We start from the raw sequence: 19,477 nt of genomic DNA, 5'->3' as shown, positions 1-19,477 counted from the left end.
CATATGGGCTAAGCCATAAGGAAGATTTGGAGGGGCCACTGGACCCTGAAGAATACCTGCCCCTAGACCCCAACATGGACTGGTGTGAGGAATTGGTGGACGCTAGTGCACTATACACCTCCCCAGATACTGGGATGGTCTCATCTCTTACTGTGCCAATGGATATGGGAGTCTCTTTTGCTGTGGTGGTGACAAGGGTGGTTGATGCCCTGGACCTTAGCTTGCCCTCAGTGGCTGTCAAGACTAATGTTTTGACAGAGGTGCTTCAGCTGGGAGCTTAGCCCTCAAAACGGCTTCTCCCATTTAGTGAAGTCCTTATCGATGTCCTGTTGAGGACCTGGTCCAAACCCTGCTCTGGCGCTCTATTGCGCTGCCCCAGTGTACCCTAACTTACCCAACACCCCACCCTAAAGAGCTTGGTGGTCCAAACTTCACTTCCCATATGAATCCTGGCACATTCCATACCACCCCACCAGATAGGGAACCCAAGGGCTGAACACCTTAGGCAAGAACGTGTTTCTTCCACCAGCTTGGCATGTGGTCCGTGAACACTGTGTGCCTTTTTGGCCATTACTCCCATGCACTGTGAGATTCGGTTGCACAGGTGTGCTGCCCATAGTCCTGGAGGAGGCCTGGCCATACTCGTCCAAACTATGGGAGACTGGAGAGATGCAGCCAAGTTCACAATCAGATGTGGGCTGGACATGATTGACTCATTAGGCAGAGCTGTTTCATCATCAGTGGCCTTGGGGTGCCATGCGTGGCTGAGAAAAACTGTCTGTTCAGGGAATGTCCAGGCCTCCCTTATGGACATGCCCTTTGATGACTCCTGTCTCTTCTTAGACAAGGCAAACTCAGTGCTGAAGCGCTTCAAGGATAGCAGAACTACAGCCAGGTCCTTGGGACTTTTCATGGCGTCCCACTAACCCCAGCCAGTATTTTGCCCCTTTCCTGGCCACGGAAGGTGTTTCCAGTTGCATCTTTACCTGCCGAGCCATCACGGCACGCAATCTCCCCAGCCTCTGTGTGGCAGAGGATATGGTACCCCCAGAACATGAAAGTCGGGAAGCCAGAGGTCGGACCTGACCTCCACCCCCACAGCCTCCGAACCTCTATAGTTCACCCTCCAACCATCATGGGTGCCCAATGGGAGACCAGATTGTCCAAAGGGACTGCACCCTCCCCCTTATGTCCCCTCCACCAATGCCACCCAGTTGCAATCTCTCTGTGCTTCGCCAGGCAATGGCCTAGGGAGCATTAGAAAGAGCTCCAGAATTAGATCATGGTTGTCATTCCTGCTACATTCTGGTGCCCAAAAAGGCACTCACTCAAAACCTTTCTACCCTGAACCAGGGAGAGTGAATGGTAGTGTTGGAATTGCAGGATGCATATTTCCATCCTTCCTGTCCACAGTTGTGGTTTACAGTCGGCCACAAGCACTTTCAGTTTAACGTGCTCCATATTGGCCTTAACAGCACCCCTTGAGTTTTCACCAAGGTGATAGAGGTAGTCGCAGCTCATCTGTGGAGATCAGGGCTGCCAGTCTTTCCCTGACTTGACAACTGGCTATTGAAGGCATTCTCGCCGCAGGCTGTCGTCACCCATCTCCAGACTGCGGTGGACCTCCTGCACTCGCTGGAGTTCAGTCTCAACGTGCCAAAGTCACACCCACTCTTTTTCAGATTCTTCCTTTCATCAAAGCTGTTCTGGATACGGTACAGTTTCGGGCATATCCTCCAGAACAGTGATGCCTGGATATTCAGGCTATGATACCAATGTTTTAGCCTCTATTCTGGGTTCCAGTGAGACTGACTGAGGCTGCTGAGCCTCATGGCCTCCTGCAACCTGCTTGTGACACATTCCTGATGGCATATGTGGGCTCTGCAGTGGGACCTGAAGATCCAGTGGGTGCAGCATCAGTGGAAGCTCTCCGGCATGGTCCAGATGCCCAACGGAACTGCAAAAGATCCTCAGTGGCGGATAACACACTGCAGTTGGGTCAGGGGCAGACCCCTCTCCCTTCCCCAACCAGATCTGACAGTTGTATCAGATGTGTTACTCCTGGGATGGAGTGGCCATCTGGAAGTGGTGGAGATCAGAGGCTTCTGGTCTACAGCAGAATCAGGACTCCACAGCAGCTTACTGGAGCTCTAGGCAATCCATCTAGCAATGAAGGCCTTTCTAGCCTCCATGAAGGGAAGGCTAATGCAGGTAATCATGAACACCACCACAGCTATGTGGTACTGCAACAAAAATCGAGTGGTGGGTTTGTAGGACCCTTTGTCAAGAGGTTCTGTGCCTCTGGACATGCCTGAAACCTCTGGGCATATGACTGGTGGTTCAACACCTGACGGGCTCTCTAAATGCCAGGGTGGATGAACTCAGCCCAAGATGCCTAGCTTGTCATGAATGGCATCTCCATCCAGAGACGGTGCACGGTCTCCTTCAGTAGCGGGGAGAACCTTGAATAAATCTATTTGCCACTGCATAGAACATGCAAGGTCGGCAGGTTTTTGTGCTAGCGTTTCCACAGTGGATTTTGCTTGGAGATGCTTTTCATCTTGAGTGGTGCTTAAGTCTCCTTTACTCCTTTCCTCCCATACTACTCCTGCCAAGAGTTCTCAAGTTCATGAATGACTGTGCTTAAGGCGTGGACAGTGGGTAAAAGAAACTGACATCAACATACTGGGGTGGTGCCTACATAGGCATTGCGCATGTCACTTCCAGCGTGGAGACGCCACATGGAGCTGAGCGACACCACCTACCAGCTCACAGGTGTACTGCTTACAAAAAAATTCCATATCAAGTCTTATGTGTAGGGATAATCGTAAGTTAAGGAATCTGCAGCTAGATAGCGTCTCAACCAGGTAAGGCATTACCGAAAGTAAGTAACTTGTTCCCTAAAGCAAAACAATGGGGTATCTTCGGAGGACAGACAGAATGTCTAGTTTAGTGGGGGAAACATTATTAAGGTAATGAAAAATGAACACTAAGTGAACAGTTTTCCCAGGTCATACGCAGACATATGACCTACACTTACAAGCTGCTTTGCATGTGTCTAAAATTCTCTTAATCTGAAGAGAGAGAGCACGCCTCATCATTATCTTTTTGAATCCCCTTCATGCCTTCCACCAAGCACTAAAAGAATCTACCTCTCATAGGGCATATTAGTGCTCAGCTTGTTTGTTCAGTTGCACCACCTGTTAATGAGGTGCCTGGTTTCTCAGGCCTCCACTCATCTTTCTTGTTGAGTATTTGACAAAAGCTAGGAAAATCCTAATTTGACTTTAGCTCGCCTGTAGGTATAATCGTATGTAATATCAATGGATCGTAATAGGGTCTAGAAAACTTCACCCTGCGAAACAATCGTCAACTGGTCTCGAGTCTTTTCTCTTTTTCCTCCTTAGGAAGATCTTTCCTTCAGCTGTCCTGTTAGTTGTTCTCTTTTTATTTATTTATTTATTTATATAGCCATGCCCCTGCAACACATTTTTTTAGTTTGAAAGTTTTTTGAGGTTCATCCATAAAATCTGTACATAAAATAAATATTTTGCATATCAAAATGTATACAACATTACTCTAGTGTACATGTGATACCAGTGACATATAGATTTCAATACTGTCAAGATCTGCTTCCAATATTATAGTTAATATTTGTAGAAAATACCTTTTTTCGGGACTATGCACACAGTATACAATTTGCTGGAATAAAGTGTCCCAAAGTTCTTCTAGCATCCGTACATTTTTCTATTCCTTAATTTGTGCCCCATATATACGGACAATAGATTTAAGACATTTGGCACAAATCACAAATGCATGTGGGGCGGGAGCTATTCATAATTTATTGATAAGACTATTTGATTGAAGAATTCTGATTGAAATTAAATGAACAAAGAGAAAACATATTGTGGCGTAGCCCAATTTACATACTTATCCCTTAATAATGTGCTTTTATGTTTCAGGTAATTTTAGTCCTGGCTTTATTTAGATATCTTCTTAAAATCTATGATATCCTATTTTTCATAAGACAGTTTCCTAATGTTTCTTTCACATGCCTGTGCATCCTTTCTGTTTCTGACCAATAATGATTCAAACCCATTTCAGTTAAGAATCAGCAGGCTTGCTTCAATCAAGCCAATTTCATGATTTTTTGGCATCAATTTAGACAGACTCTTAGAAAATATCTGCCTTAGGATTAAATCATAACTTAATCCAAATGTTCAATACTCACAAAACTGAGATATGTTCTTAGAAGTGTTAATGGGTCATAGTTATGTATTCCTGTGTTCTTATGTATGAACTGTTTTACTAGAATAGATAAAGAATGTACTTTTCTTTACCTCGTTGCTCAGTTCATTATAATACACCAGTTTCTATCTTCAGTTGGAAAATGTCAGTGCAGATAGCAGGTCACCCTTGTATTATACATAGATAGGATATGAGATGAATTTCTCAAAAACCACTGTTATCCAAATGTGCCCTCCAGTTCCATGTATTACTAAACCTGAGGCCCAAATAATCACATTATGACAATTTTGAGGCCAAAACCCTTCATTAGTCAGGTTTATCAGGCATTGAAAGGCTTGACATTGAAATATGTTGCATTTACTGGAATTAGGCCTGGGTTTACATGTCTCCTGAAGTCTATATAGACCTTTCTTTGTGTGTGCTAGTAACACAGAATCATCTCCATACATCATGTGATGTAAGTGGCGGCCCATCCAGTGCAGTTCCCAGTAACCCAGAGGGTGGATTGGTTAATACAAATGTTGAACATGGTTAGGGCCAGCATACACCCTTGCCAATCATTCTATTTTCTGGGCACTGTGGGTTGCTACAGGAAGAGGGTGGAATGGTCCACAGGACAGATAAATAATATGTGCACCCCCTACTGCTTCAACTGCAGCCTGATGCAGAGAACAGTGGCAGTGTACACACCAAGCACCAAACTTGTCTTTGTTCAAAACCCCTTCTTGCTGATATTTTTCACCATGCATTTTTACTCTTTGTACTGACTTCCATTTTACAAAAGTTAGCCTTTCTTAAACTAAAGTTTAGACAGGTTATGTGTATTCAGATAATTTGGTTAGTATTCTATTGTTGTATGAAACTATAAGTGTGAACCACACTCCCATGCCCCTTGACAAAATGTATCTTAAAATTCGGATTGTTGGAGTAAAATGTAGGAGGCTCTATCTGCTTCTTTGTTTTTGCTTGTGTATCTTCACCATTTTTAAAATAAGCATGTATTCACTTTTTACCCTAATTATGGAGATGGGTTGATTATGAATGGCCGCATCAGTGAGGTTTCTATTCATTTGACATTTTCCTGGTTTGTTTGTCAGGTCACCCCAGGCAGCCTTCCCATGGAACTTCAGACACTGGAACCACTGGTGGTCCCTCAGGCCTCACCTACTCGAGAACGTTCCCCCGATGTTATCTCTTCGGCCTCAACAGCCATGTCACAAGATATCCCTGAAATTGCTTCCGAGATCCTTCAACGCAGCTTTGCCTCAGCTCCACCTGGGCTTCCCGTAGAGGTCCTCGATTCCAACAATCACGTGGACAGTATGGCTTCTGCTGCCTCTGCGCTACACCTTCTGTCCCCGAGAAACCGCCACAACTCTGAACACAGCCTTCACTCTCTTGACATGACACCAGCAGTGGAGGTGGAGCGTTTGAACACCCCTTCCCTCCTGGAAACTGCCATCACTCAGGATAATGTTGCCTTGGACAGTGCTGCTAACCAGCCATGGCCAGCTGCTCCTGATATCACCAGAGAAACACGCAACAGCATGGCAGACAGGTAATTGATTGCTAATGGGTTCTTATGGCTCAGAATGCACTTATGATTAATGGTCAGTTTGTGATCTTTTCTTCATCCTTAGGTCTTCATATTACTTGATACACATAAATGTATCTTAATGAGTAAGATTACTGCAGTATTGTTCTGAGTAATATTTACTCATTTTATATGCTTGTTACACTTTATTTTAGATACTAGATGCACTTGCTGTAGTGTTGGTACAGGTTTTTAATTAAAGAAACACCTCTCTAAGTTCACTGACCTTAGATTTGTAATTTCCTTTTATGCTCTCCTTATTCATGTTCTGGCTTCTGATCAGGCCTGTGAAAGCAATACACACTATCTTTAGCATTGTTTTATAGTCCGCATAGGTTACTAGATCAAGCAGGGTGCTTAGGAGAAGGCTGCTCATAGGCCTTCTTTTAAATAAACATTCGTTTTTGTAGTACCTTCCTTCTGAAACTGTCGTGTTTGCTTTGGGGCTTTTGCCTCATTCATCTTCTGCATTTTCTAGGAAATGTGAAAGAGAAAATCTGATAGACATCTAGCCACAGATTCCTTACCTTTGAATTTCCTCAGGCTTCAGACTGGAAGTGGAGCATGCAGGTGGGCCTCCAAGGAGTCTCCTGAGAGCTCTATTTGTTTCACTTGTAGGGGTCTGGGTCTCATGGAGCCCCAAATACCAGCGCCATAGTTAAGGATTGGAATACATTAACTCTTATAAACTTTGAAAAGAGGGACTACAGGTTTTTTGCCAAAACTTTTGGCAAAATCAAAGACGCAGTCTACACCACTAGCAAATTTGTTGTTCGCTTTGGGAAGGATGTGGGGGTGCATAGAAGGCAGACAAAGTGAGGACCTGGCCTACATGAAATAGTGTAACCACCTTAGGAAGGAAGCTCTAGTGCGTAACACCACTTTGTCAGGGTGCACAGACAAGTATGGAGACTTTGAAGAAAGGGCCTGAAGCTCACTCACCCTGCAAGCAGAGGTGATAGCAATGAGAAAGACAGTTTTGAATGTGAGGAGCCGCAAGGGACAATTATGCATTGGCTCAAAGGGGGTACACATCAAGTAAGTAAGTACAAGATTAAGATCCCACTGAGGCATGATGAAGGGAGTGGGAGGAAATAAGTGGGCGAGCCCTTTCAAGAACCTACTCACAAGAGGAGATTTAAAGAGTGAGGGCTGATCGGGAAGCCTAAGAAAGGTGGAAATGCCAGACAGATACCCTTTAATGGTGCCCAATGCAGAGCCCTGCTGGGCTAAATAAAGAACAGAAGAACCTCTGAAAGGGGGTCAACAGATTTGTTGGTGCACCAGGCCACAAATGTATTCCAACGACAGACGTATACAGTTTTAGTTGATGGACGCCTGGCTGCCAAGATAACATTGCAGATTTCGGGTGGAAGGGAAAATGCCGTCAACTGTTGCCGCTCAGTCTCCACGCATGAAGGTGGAGGATGGACAGGTTTTGGTGGAGGACCGTCCCCTGCTGCTGCGACAGAAGATTCGCCTGAAGAGGCAGTCTGAGTGGAGGATCAATGGACATGCTCAATAGCTCTGGATACCACACTCTTCGAGGTCCAGGACCCTACCCCGCCTTGTTTGTTGGAGTACCACTTGGCGGTAGTGTTGTCCGTGAACACCTGCACCACTTTCCCTTTGAGAGGGAAGGAATGCTTTCAACGCAAGTCTGATCGCTTGAAGCTCCAGCATATTTATGTGGAGTCCCGACTCCGCCGGAGACCAGAGGCCTCTGATCTCTGCCTCTCCCATGTGGCCGCCCCAACCCAGAAGTGACGCATCTGTCACTATAGAGAGATCGGGGTGGGGAAGGGAGAGGGATCTGTCACTGACCCAATTGGGATTCGAAAGCCACCACTGCAGGTCTTTTGCAGTCCCCTCTGAGATCTGGACCATGTCGGAGAGATTCCCCTGATGCTGCGCCCACTGGAACTTCAAGTCCCACTACAGAGCCCGCATATGCCACCTGGCATGTGTTACATGCAGGAGGCCAAGAGGCCCAGCAGCCTCAGAGTCTGTCTCACCGAAACCCCAGACCAAGGCTGAAAGATCGGAATCATAGCCTGAATGTCTTGGACTCGCTTTTTGGGAGGATAAGCCCGAAACAGCACGGTGTCCAGAACAGCTCTGATGAAAGGGAGCATCTGAGAGGGAGTCAGGTGTGACTTCGGCACGTTGATAGCGAACCCCAGCTGATGCAGGCGGTCCGCCGTAGTCTGAAGGTGGGAGACCACTGTCAGGGGCGAAGGCGGCTTCAACAGCCAGTCGTCTACGTAAGGGAAGACTGAGACCCCTAACCTGCGCAGATGAGCTGCAACCACCGCCATCACTTTTGTGAACACCCGAGGGGCACTGCTAAGGCCGAAAGGGAGCACGGTAAACTGAAAGTGCTCGTGACCTAGCACGAATTGTAGGTAACGTCTGTGGGCAGGCAGGATGGGGATGTGGAAATAAGCGCCCTGAAAGTCCAACGCTACCATCCAGTCTCCTGGGTCCCAGGCAGACAGAACCTGAGCCAGGATGAGCATTTTGAACTTCTCCTTCTTGAGGAAGTAGTTCAGGTCCCGAAGATCTAGGATAGGACGCAAGCCTTTGTCCTTCCTTGGTATCAGAAAGTAGCGGGCTAACAACCATGACCTACTTCTGGCACAGGGCCCTTTTCTATAGCTCCCTTGGCCAAGAGAGCCGCGACTTCCTGGTGGAGATGCACCAAATGATCCTCCGGAAGGTGATGGAAGGATGGTGGCATGTGTGGGGGCGCAGATTCGAAAGGGAGGGAGTAGCCCTTCCGAATTATTTGCAAAACCCACCCGTCCGTGGTTATATGTTCCCAGTGGGGCAGGTGATGGCGGATTCTGCCACCAACTGGGCGGGAGTGAGGGGACGGACTAGTAAGGTTTGGAGGCTGCAGCGGAGGCAGAGGTGGACTGGACAGACCTCTGGTTCCCTGTCCCATGGCCACGTGGGATTTCGCGCCCACGGCCACGCATAGGCTGTCCAGCGTGCATGGCCCGGTGGCTGGGTTGAGGAAGCGACAGGGCGCCCCTTCCGTGGCCACGAAATGGACGAAAAGCGGACTGTGGGGGGCGTGCGATGGAGGAAAGGCCAAGGGACCGAGCCGTAGCTCGGGAATCCTTGAACTTCTCCAAGGCAGAGTCCGCTTTGTCTCCGAAGAGACAGGTGCCATCAAACGACATGTCCATGAGTGACTGTTGGACATCCCCTGAGAAGCCAGAAGTACGTAACCAGGCATGGCGCCGTAAGGCCACTGTTGACGCAACCGATCTGCCCAGAGAGTCCGTCGTATCCAGCCCACAACGGATTGTTAACTTTGCCGCGTCTCTCCCATCTTTCACTGCTTGGGGGACGATGGCACGGGCTTCCTCCGGTATCTGCGGCAGGACTTGCGCAACCGTATCCCACAGTGAGTGGGAATAACGTCCCAAAAGACATACGGTGTTCACGGACCGCAGTGCGAGGCTGGAGGAAGAAAACAACTTGTTACCAAATTGTTCCAGCCTTTTGGGTTCCCTATCCGGAGGGACGGAAGGGAACGCGCCAGAAGAAGAGGACGCCTGGATTACAAGACTCTCAGGCGTAGGATGTTGGGACAGGAACTTTGGGTCGTTCGGCGCAGGCCGATGATGGCGAGCGATAGTCTTGTTCACAGGAGCCCCTGTGTTGGGTTTGGACCATGTACCCAAATGTACCCAAAAGGACATCAGTGAGGGCCTCATTAAATGGGAGAAGGGGTTCTGAAGTAGAATCCCCAGGCTGAAGCACCTCCGTCAGGAGATTAGACCTGACTTCAACAGTAGGTAGCTCAAGGCCAAGGACCTCAGCCGCCCTACTAACCACCATACTATATGTAGCTCCCTCCGCCGTAGCCACGGTAGGAGGAGACAGCATGCTAGTGACAGGAGAAGTATCCAGACCACTGGCTTCGCCCAAGCCCTGTGCCCAGTCCATAGTAGGGTGTTCCTGGTACTCATAAGGGCCCAGGGACCCCTCCAATTCCTCCCCGTATTCCTAACCATAGGAAAATAGGTCAGAATTCGACCTTGGGCGCATAGGGCCCACTGAAGCCGATGGCGGCGTCGGCAGACACCGCTCCGACTCCTAGTCGTCGAATATGAGAATTGGGTTGACGTCGATAGTGGGCACTACTGACGTCGGGAGCGTCGATAATTGACCTGGTGCCGAGGAAGGCTTCAACTCTGCGACCGGCGTCGGTGCAGATCCATGCACGGATCCGGAGGTGACCTTGGTGGTCGGGGCCGAAGCCGCCGGCCGGAACCCAAAGGCCCCTCAGCCAAACCCCGAAGGCGCCGTATCGGGGTCGGCACGCCCAAAGATGAGGCACATGGCCTAGTAAAACTCTAAGTTGGGCGGGGGTCGCTCCGGCTCTGGGAAACTCCCGGAAGCGCGAAGTCGACCCAGACGTAGGCTCCAAGGACAGAGGCCTAGTGCATGGACGCTTGTCCCGCGTTACGTCGGGGTGAAGTCGGAGAGCGATGGGGCTTCTTCGACTTCTTCTTCTTACCTTGACCCGAAGACTTCGAAGAAGACGAGTGGTGATGGGTCCGCGACCCATCTCGAGACCTTTCCTCTCTGGGAATTCGGCCCAAAAATAGCCTAGGGTAGCTCTCTCCGGATCAGCGCGTGGCGCAGAAAGAAAAGAACTGATGTCACTGTGCGAGGGCGACGTCTATGTACTACTCCCGACGTCATCACAGCGACCACGACGCCAGCGGAGTTGACCTACGCCACCTACCGACGCGCAAGGGTATTGCTCGAAGAAAAATCTCCGGATCCAGTCTGACGTCTAGGGGAAATACTAAGGTAAGGAATCTGCAACTAGAAGAAGTCTCCACCAGATATTTCGTTACCGAAGGTAAGTAACTTGTACATCAGTATAGGGGCCAAAAAGCAACCCTGTCTGACCCTGTGACCCAGCTTAAAGCTGTTCGTCTGATCACCAAGCGGGCCAAACCTCAGAGGGCGACAGATCAGAATGGAGGGTTCTCAAGAATTGCACCAAATGACCGTATACCTCCAGGTCTGAAAGAATCGCCCACAATTTTGACCTAACAATGCTGTCAAAAGCACAGGAGAGATCCATAGGGGACAGGCAGACCAAGCCCTGCCTAGCAATGGTATATTTGCTGACCAATAGGTGTGAATTTAGGCATTGCTCGATCGTGCTGATCCCCTCCCAGAACCCATACTGCACCTCCAACAGTGAGTTCTCTGTGGCAGATTGGCAGGAGAATTTGCTGGTGATGCTGATGAGTTCTCTGGCGTGGTTGGTGCTTGCCTCAATGTGGGTGGTGAGTGCTTCTTGTTGGATCGCCAGTGTCTCTAGTTTTCTGCAGTGTTGTTTTGAGGGTCTGATGTGAACCACAGGTTGGACAAAAGTGTGTTAATATTCACATTCCTCCAGGCCAGGTGCAGACCGTGGGTCTTCACTGTTAATAAGTCTAAGGCAACACTCTTAATTACAAACACTGTAATTTGCGTCTTGACAGCATGGGCACATTTCACAGGATTTAACATATACCATGGCATAGGCGCTTTCGGGGGTTGAACTCGAGCGGACACTCATCAACAAGCAGTTCTTGAGTGGAACTAAGGCCAGATACAGATAAGGAGTTATTACACGTTGGAGGGGGGGCAGATGGACAATAAATAGCCCCAGGAGTTGGTGCAGTGACTTAAGAGGCCGCATGGTTTAGTACTGCTCCTACCCCTGCCCATTCACCTTCCTCTGCTGGAGACTTCCTTTTGAGTTGGCCAATACCTTTCTGTGGGAGTAGGCAGTTCAGTTTACCTTCAATAGCCCCCAAACGAGCAAAAAAGGTCAAATTTGAAGGAGGCTTTGAGGTCATTAATTAGAATGGTTATTTTCTCCAAGAGTAAATTGTTATCGTTAAGCCCTTTGATTGAACCAGAGATAAGGCTAGACTCAGAGTATAGGAAGCTGGCCCAGTGTGTGGGGGACACCTAGGGTGTTACACCTTATACTGGGTCCATGCAGCCCTGATTAGATAGTTTTTCAGTGTTTAGACAGCCAGTGCTCTCTAGGGTAGCTGTGATGAACAGCTACGACTTAGTCTAAAAGGCATGTGAAGCACTTGCAATACCACAGTAGTCACACAGCAACTTATCACACATGAAAGGAACAACGCAGTGTTTAAAAAATAAAGGTACTTTATTACAGGCACACCAAACTATACTACCATTGGTATACCTTGATTTGGAGGTATGAAAACACAGAATATACACTAGAAAGTGCTCAGGAAAAGAATAAGTTAGCTAGGGCCTTATAGGGGGGAGCAAACCATATACTAAAAAAATGCAATTCTGAAAGGGTGTTCTCCATCAGAATGTATGGGGCAGTTAGTCAAGAGCTGGAACCCCAAAAGGTAACTACCTAGAAGATCCCCAGCGGCTGGATGCCTAGAGGTAAGTTACCCGGTCGTCCCATAGATAACATGGGGATGTTGTGGTTGGAGAAATGCAGAAACAGGACCAGGTCGGTGGAACAAGAGGGCTGATTCCAGGGGAGGAGGACCTCCAAAAGAAGGGGACAGAGTCCCGTCCAAGCAGGAATGTACAGGTGGGGCAGGAGGCAATGCTCCCCCTTCTGTGGCTGAAGATCCGGGTTGTCAGTGATTGATGAAATCCAGCTGAGGGGTCCAAGAGCTGCAGAGGAGTCCCTAAAGTTGCCTACAAACTGTCCCTCAGCAGTTGCTGGTTTGGAGACTGGTCAGGAGGACTGCCAGCCAGCACAGGCAAATGTAAAAGAGCTGTTGGATGTTTTGCAGAGCTGTGGAGGACCAGCAAGGACCTGGATACTCAACCCTTGGAGTGGAGTCTGCGCCAACCCTCAGGATGCAGGAGAGCCAGAAGAAGCAGTCAGAGCTCCCACAAGCAACCCACTGGCAGCAGGCACAGTAGGAAGCATTGAGGCCCAGTCACCACACCTGAAGAGGAGTCCCACATTGCTGGAGCTGCAGAGAGGAGACTGTTCTTGCAGAGGTAGAGTGCTAGGGACCGGGGCTGGTGGAGACTGGGGATCCCTTGGAGCAGGAGTCAACAAGCCTTGGTTGGTGCAGCTGTTGCGGTGCACAGGGGTTCTATTCCAGTGGCAGAGACAAGGGCTCACTGTCTCCCATGTTGGATAGAAGGCAAAACGTGCCCAGGGGATCCCTCAGAACCACCACTTGTGTTGGAGAATCTTAGCAGATCCAGAGGACAGACGATCCCACCAGCTGGACGTTGTTGCCTGGGGAGTCCGGCGGAGTGACTCCTTCACTCTAAGGAAGATTCATCCTTGCTTGTTGGTGCAGTCGAAGTCTTGCTGACCCCAAAGAATGCACAGCCTTGGAGTTTTTGCAGAATGCTGACAAGAGCCGTGGAAACAATGTTGCAAAGAGAAGTCTTCTCAGGCGGTGCAGTCTTGTCCGGTTCCTGTGTCGCCCAGCAGTGGTTCCAGAGGCCAGGAGCAGATGTCTTGAGGTGAGCTCCTTGCAGTATCTTGCACGATGAATCTCAGGACCCACCCACAAGGGAGTCTCTAAATAGGCCAAAAAGGGGGTTAGGTCACTCTCTGGGGTGACCACCTATCAGGAGGGGTCACTGACGTCAGCTACCTGGCCTACCCATTCACATGCTCTCAGATGTCCCCGCACATCTTGGTTCCAAGATGACAGAAGCAAGTGGCCACCTGGAGGAGCTCTGGGCACCATCCTAGGGGTGGAGATGGACGGGGAAGTGTTAATTCCCCTTTCCTTTGTGCGTTTTGCACCAGAGTGAGAACCACTGGTCCCTGGACTGGTGCAAACCAGAATATACAAGGAGGACACTAAATGTGCCCTTCAAAGCAGTCCTGTGGCGTGGGCAGGATACCCCTCCCCAGCCCACAAACACCCATTTCCAAAGGAGAGTAGTTTGCACCCTTCTCCTACAGGAAATCCTTTGTTCTGCTGTCCCCTGCTCGAGCTTGTCAAGCAGCAGGAGGGCAGAATCATGGCTAGGGGGCTGCAGCAGCACAGACGGCCCACAGACTCTGAAAGACTGGTTGGTGCAGAACTAAGGGATCCTCTAGGGAACCTCCCAGGGTGCATGGAATCATGCCCCCAATACTGGAATCAGTATTGGGGTATGATTCAGACATGTTTGATACCAAACATGCCCAGGTTCGGAGTTACCATTATGTAGCTGGACCATTGACAAGCGGCAAGTACATAGATAAAACGGCTTCCCCACACTTAAGAAGTCCAGGGGCTTGGAACTGTAGTCCGTAGGGTCACCTCTGCTCATGCAAGGGTACCCACACACACAGGGACTTGCATGCTGCTTTTTGGGCTAAAACGGCCTACCGTAGGGGTGACTTACAGTGACCTGGTGTGGTGACCACCAGTGAAAGGATGCATGCACCGTTTCACACAGGCTGCGAATGCCAGGCCTGCAGACACAGTTTGCATGGGATTCCTTCGGTTGCATAATACATGCTGCAGCCTGTGGGAGACCCCTGGTGTCCCTATGCCCCGGGGTACCTAAGTACCATCTACCAGGGACTTACAGGAAACACCAGTATGACAATTGTGGGGTGTATGAAGTACAAAAACATCCACATTTGGAGGAGAGAGCACAATCGCTGGGTTCCTATATAGCAGGATCCCAGTGAAAACAGTCTAGCATACTAACAGGCAAAACGTGGAGGTAACCATGCCAGAAAGAGGGGACTTTCCTACACAGGGCCTCTTGGGTTTGGAGCTGATGAGAGCTTTCTTTTGCCTGCCTGAGCCCTAGTGGCTACGCCAGCCAGCTGAATATTAAGCGTAGCTCCATGTTACTGGCCAGGCGGGGTTGCCTACGCTACCACTGCTTTGGCAGCCACTGGACATGATACCAACGCCTGGTTGCTCGCCTCATCACAAACTTCCCAAATTGGAGCACCCGTGGAACCAGACACAGGGCTAAGAGGCACACCAGGGGGAGAGGAAAGAGACAAGCGGTGTTCTGCCAGTTCAATCTCCCTTCAAGACTACCCTAACTGCCCAGGTTGTGGGGAGGTGAGGCGGGGGGCTCAGTTGCTCGTTTTCCCATACTGCCCAAGTAGGGACTCCAGCAAAAAAAAAAAACAGCCAAAGTAATGGAGAGAACAGTACCAGTGGAGGAACAGGAGAAAGAAGGGAGGCCCAGCCATGGATAGGCGCAGATAGACTCGCTCTTGGCCCGGGAGTGCGCCCAGGAACGTCCCACGCTGCGGGAACCAGGAATGTTTTTTTTTAAAGCACCTCCAGGTGCAAGAGTAATGTTAGCAGCCCTCCTTGCCATGGTACGGACTGCCACGTGTAGTTCAAGGCCTCCGCTCAGCTAGCAGTGTGTCCCACGTTGCGGGAACCAGAAATGCTTCTTTAAAGCGCCTTTGGGTGCAAAAGTAATGTTGGCGGCCCACGGTACGAACTGTGACATGTAGTTCAAGGCCCCTGCTCAGCTAGCAGTGCGTCTCCCACTATGGAAACCAGGAATGCTTTTTTAAAGCACCTCCAGGCGCATGAGTGATGTTGGCAGCCCTCCTTGCTGGGGTACGAACTGGGGTGTGTAGTTCAAGGCCCCGGCTGAGCTAGCAGCTAGGGAACTGATTGATACAAGTTAAAGATGAGGCACTTACTGGCTTTGCTAAGGACTGTCCCAACCGAATGGCGGTAAAGGTCTCTTTCCTGCATAAATGTGGCCCTTGTACCAAGTGAATTGCCTTTCATCAAAGCACAGATACCATTTTAGATGTATATGTAGGTTGGCTGAATTGGAAATTCCTGATTCTGGAAATATAAGGTGACCTTTATATTGAGGGTTCTTCTTGGTTTGCAAATCATGTGACAATCCTCCTAGTGCTTGAAAATACAGTGGGCTCTAGAGTCTGCTAGAACATTTTCCAGGTATTATTTAGTCTCTCTGCTGAATTTAAATTCCTTTTTTTCTGCTAATATGGAACAGTCTTATTAAGTTTGGCATCTTTCTCCCATTTTATTATACTTTCGGACTCAACCGTGGTATATTTTTCAAGTGGTATTATTATCTTGCCATTGCATTCGTAATTTAAAATCTGGATTAGAGACAAACATGATACCACAGTTACAAAATACTGACTGGCATGTTTTATAAAGAATGAGCAATGCTAGGCAATACAAAAAATCAGTGACACAGTGATTTCTGTTTGAAGTCTCTCATTATCCCCATTTACCATTCTCATCAAAGATAGTCATGCACCTTTCTATGACCCAGTAAAGGGGTGAAATCATCCAAAGACTTCAGTAGCATGCAACCATCATGGTGTGGGCATTCTAGTCACTATTCAAAATTTTGGATAAAATTACCCAAGGCTAATCAGCATCTAGGTGTAACACAGTTGTGTTGCATATACTATTTTGAAGGAGTAGTGAGGAGAGGGGAAACCTCTGCAGAAAGGATAATCCACTTACACTGCATTTGTCTTGCTCGAAGGATGATGTAGGTAAGGAGTGCTACACATGAATTCTAACCATTTGTAAAGCAGCACACATCCAAATATCACTGTTAGTTTGGAGGATGTTGACATCTTCCCACTGGGAGAGGAGTTAGGTGTTTTGTTACTGATAGTCATAATTCTCAGCAATGTATAGGTTTGTATTTGTTATTCTGAGAGATACTTCTAACCACAGATTTCTTATCTTGTGAATATTCCCCCAGGCGTCATACTGGATCTGGAAACCTTTCAGCAGTATTTATGTGAGCAGGTAGTGGTGTGGCTCTAAGTTGACATCAATCCGCTTCAGAATGATATGCAGAGCTGTATATAAGTGCCACCCATGCACCTTGACATCAGTTTCTTTCTTTCCACACCTTCAGGCAAAGGTCAAAGTCTTCTCCAGCGTTCAAAGCAAATGTCACCCCTAAAATAACAGATTTTAAACATTGAAAGGACTGTCACAAGCAAATTTTTGTGACGGACCTGCATGAAGTCGTTTTGTGGTGCTGGGTGTTGGACACAATTTCAAGGTCTGTGGCGGCTGTGCACAGATAAACCTGAAAGCTACTTCTGAACGCAAAGCCAAACTCAAATGAACCGAGCACCAAAAGACTGTTGTGAATGGTCCAAGTCAAAAGGAAGGTCCTATTCATGCTCCTGAAGTCAGTCCTGTGGCAGGTCCTCATTGCGGTCAAAGACTTTGGACAAGTTGAAGAAGAAACATAAATCTAAACAGGAAACAGCCCCTTCCTGTTACTCTCGAACTCCAGATAGGGGGCGTGAGGGCTTCAGCGTGCCTCTTAGTCTTGTGCTCGATCTCCATCAAAGCTGATTCTGTCCCTGGTATCGACTCACCCTAACTTTCCAGGTCTGTTGGTGGTCTTGCAGCAAGTAGAAACCTTTCTGTCTGTGCCTGTTGGATCCACATGGGGCTCAGACAACAACTGGTACGAAGTGCTGCATGATGCCAATGGGCTTGACAGTTCACCTGATACTGGCCTTGTGTCTCCCATCGGTTCTGTTATAGAGGAAAGCGGTTCTTCTGATGTTGTGATGTCAGAGGCTGCTGAAGTACTAGACTTAAAACTGTCAACCATCGAAGTTAAAACTAATGTACTTAATGAAGTATTGCAACCTTGTTAGGCTCACTGTTACCCTTCAACAAGACACTTAATGTGACACCTTTATGAGCACTTGGAGCAAGCTCTGTTTGGGACCACCCATCAATAGACAGTTTGCCCATCACCCGGCGACCCTGCCCTCCTAACACATCTTCTCACTCTGGAGAACCTGGTGGTTCAAGATTCCACCAGCAAAGTCAATCTATACACTTTTCTTAGCGCTCCTTATCTTGAGTTGAAATTAATGTAGACTTTTGGCAGAAAGGTAGTCTCTTCCACGAGCCTTGCTCTTAGATCGGTCTGTGGGAGTTGTATTCTTGGCTCTAATTTCCATGCTCTTTGGGATACCTTGGCCCAGGCTTTATTGTCTGTTCCAGATGACCCTCAGGTGTCTCTCATGCAGGCTAGTCAGGACAGCCTCAATGATTAGCACAGGACTGGTCACAACTTATGATTTATGACCTGCCGTATACACCATTGTGTCTCTCTTCTTCAGTCACAATACTTTTCAGCTCAGTTGTAGCCAAGGCTGCACTTCTAAGAAACTTTGAGGTCAGAAGGAGCAATGTGCAGCTCTGTCCCCTACACCTCCAGCAGTTGCAACGGCAAACCCACTGTAGTGCATCCTTAACGGCACACAGCCATTTGGCCCTCCGAAGTATGAACTGGGTCTTACTTCCGCTAGTTCCTTGTACTGAGGAAGGATGGAGGCATTCATCCTATTTTAGATCTACATCCTATTAATACCTTCCTCCAAAACAAGTCAAGATGCTATCGCTAGCCCAGGTCCTGTATACCCTGGAGACTGGATGGTGGCATTGGAACTGCAGGCCGCTTAATTTGACATCCCCATTCAGCAGGGCTACAGGCGCTACCTGCAGTTCTCCATGGTCCAAGACCATTTTCAGTTGGAATGTTCCCCTTTGGACTCACCAGCGCCCCTTCAGTGTTCACAAAGGTTATGACAGTGATTGCAGAACACAAAAGGGTGATGGACGGAGTGCTGACAATGCAAACACTCACCCCCTGTCACAGATCTGGGTTTAATCAATCATTCTTTTGCTCACCATGCCACCCCAGTTTGGACCCAGCCATATGCAAATCAGTCTTGACCCTGTTCCTCAAGGGAACAGTCCAGCCCGAACTGCCAGACCAGGTCCTCCCTGGACCAGAAACAAGCATCCTGGGACCGGTTTCAGGGTATCACCCTTCTTCAGCCAGGCTAGCTTGATTCCAGTGGCACAGTGAGCAAGGGACCCACGTCTGGGCATACCCTTCCCACTTAGGGCGACATTAGCAACACAAAAGGATGATGGACGGAGGGCTGACAATGCAAACACTCACCCCCAGTCACAGATCTGGGTTTAATCCATCGTTCTTTTGCTCACCATGCCACCCCATCCTTTTGTGTTGCTAGTGATTGTAGAACATCAATGAGGTTATAGAAGTACCAGCATTTCCCTACCTTGATGACTTGCTGTTGAAAGTGAGGTCAACCGAGGCATACATCAGTCACCTCTAGATGATGGCGAACCTCCCGACCTCATTAGGCTTCACTATCAATGAACTAAAGTCACACCTGGCAGCTTCTCAGATGCTCCCTCATCAGTCATTCTGGATACTGAATGGTTATGTGCCTGGAACTGAGAATCCAGCATTATTCTGGCTCTGATCCTGAGTTTTAACCTCTGTCCTGGGCCTCAGTGCAGATGACTCTGTGCCTGCTGGGATTGCTGGTATCCTGTTTGTCACATGGCACATGAAGGCTCTGCATTGGGACTTGAAATTCCAGTGAACACAACATCACGGAACTCTATCGGATTTTATCCAGATTTCACAGGAGGCTGCAAAACATCTGCAGTGATTGGTACTGGACCGTGATTGGGTCTCTCGCAGTGCTCATGCATGCATCACTACTGGGTTGAAAGCCCATCTGGGAGAGGTGGAGATCTGAGGACTTGGTCTTCAGCAGAGACTTGACTCCACATCAAGTCTATGGAGTTG

At 48.5% G+C, this 19,477-nt stretch overlaps 1 protein-coding gene across 1 annotated transcript in view; it reads left to right on the top strand.

The window, feature by feature from the left end:
- EDC4 (enhancer of mRNA decapping 4) overlaps positions 1-19,477 on the top strand; it is a 703,483-nt gene that overhangs the window by 368,905 nt on the left and 315,101 nt on the right. Inside the window, exon 18 of the mRNA XM_069217586.1 lies at positions 5,346-5,806. Within this exon, the coding sequence (XP_069073687.1) occupies positions 5,346-5,806 (461 nt within the window). The remainder of the gene's footprint in view (positions 1-5,345; positions 5,807-19,477) is intronic.

Source organism: Pleurodeles waltl, chromosome 12 (genome assembly GCF_031143425.1).
Source record: "Pleurodeles waltl isolate 20211129_DDA chromosome 12, aPleWal1.hap1.20221129, whole genome shotgun sequence".
Lineage (NCBI taxonomy): Eukaryota > Metazoa > Chordata > Amphibia > Caudata > Salamandridae > Pleurodeles > Pleurodeles waltl.
Note: the sequence above shows the minus strand (reverse complement) of the source record. Positions and strands in the feature narration are given on the sequence as shown.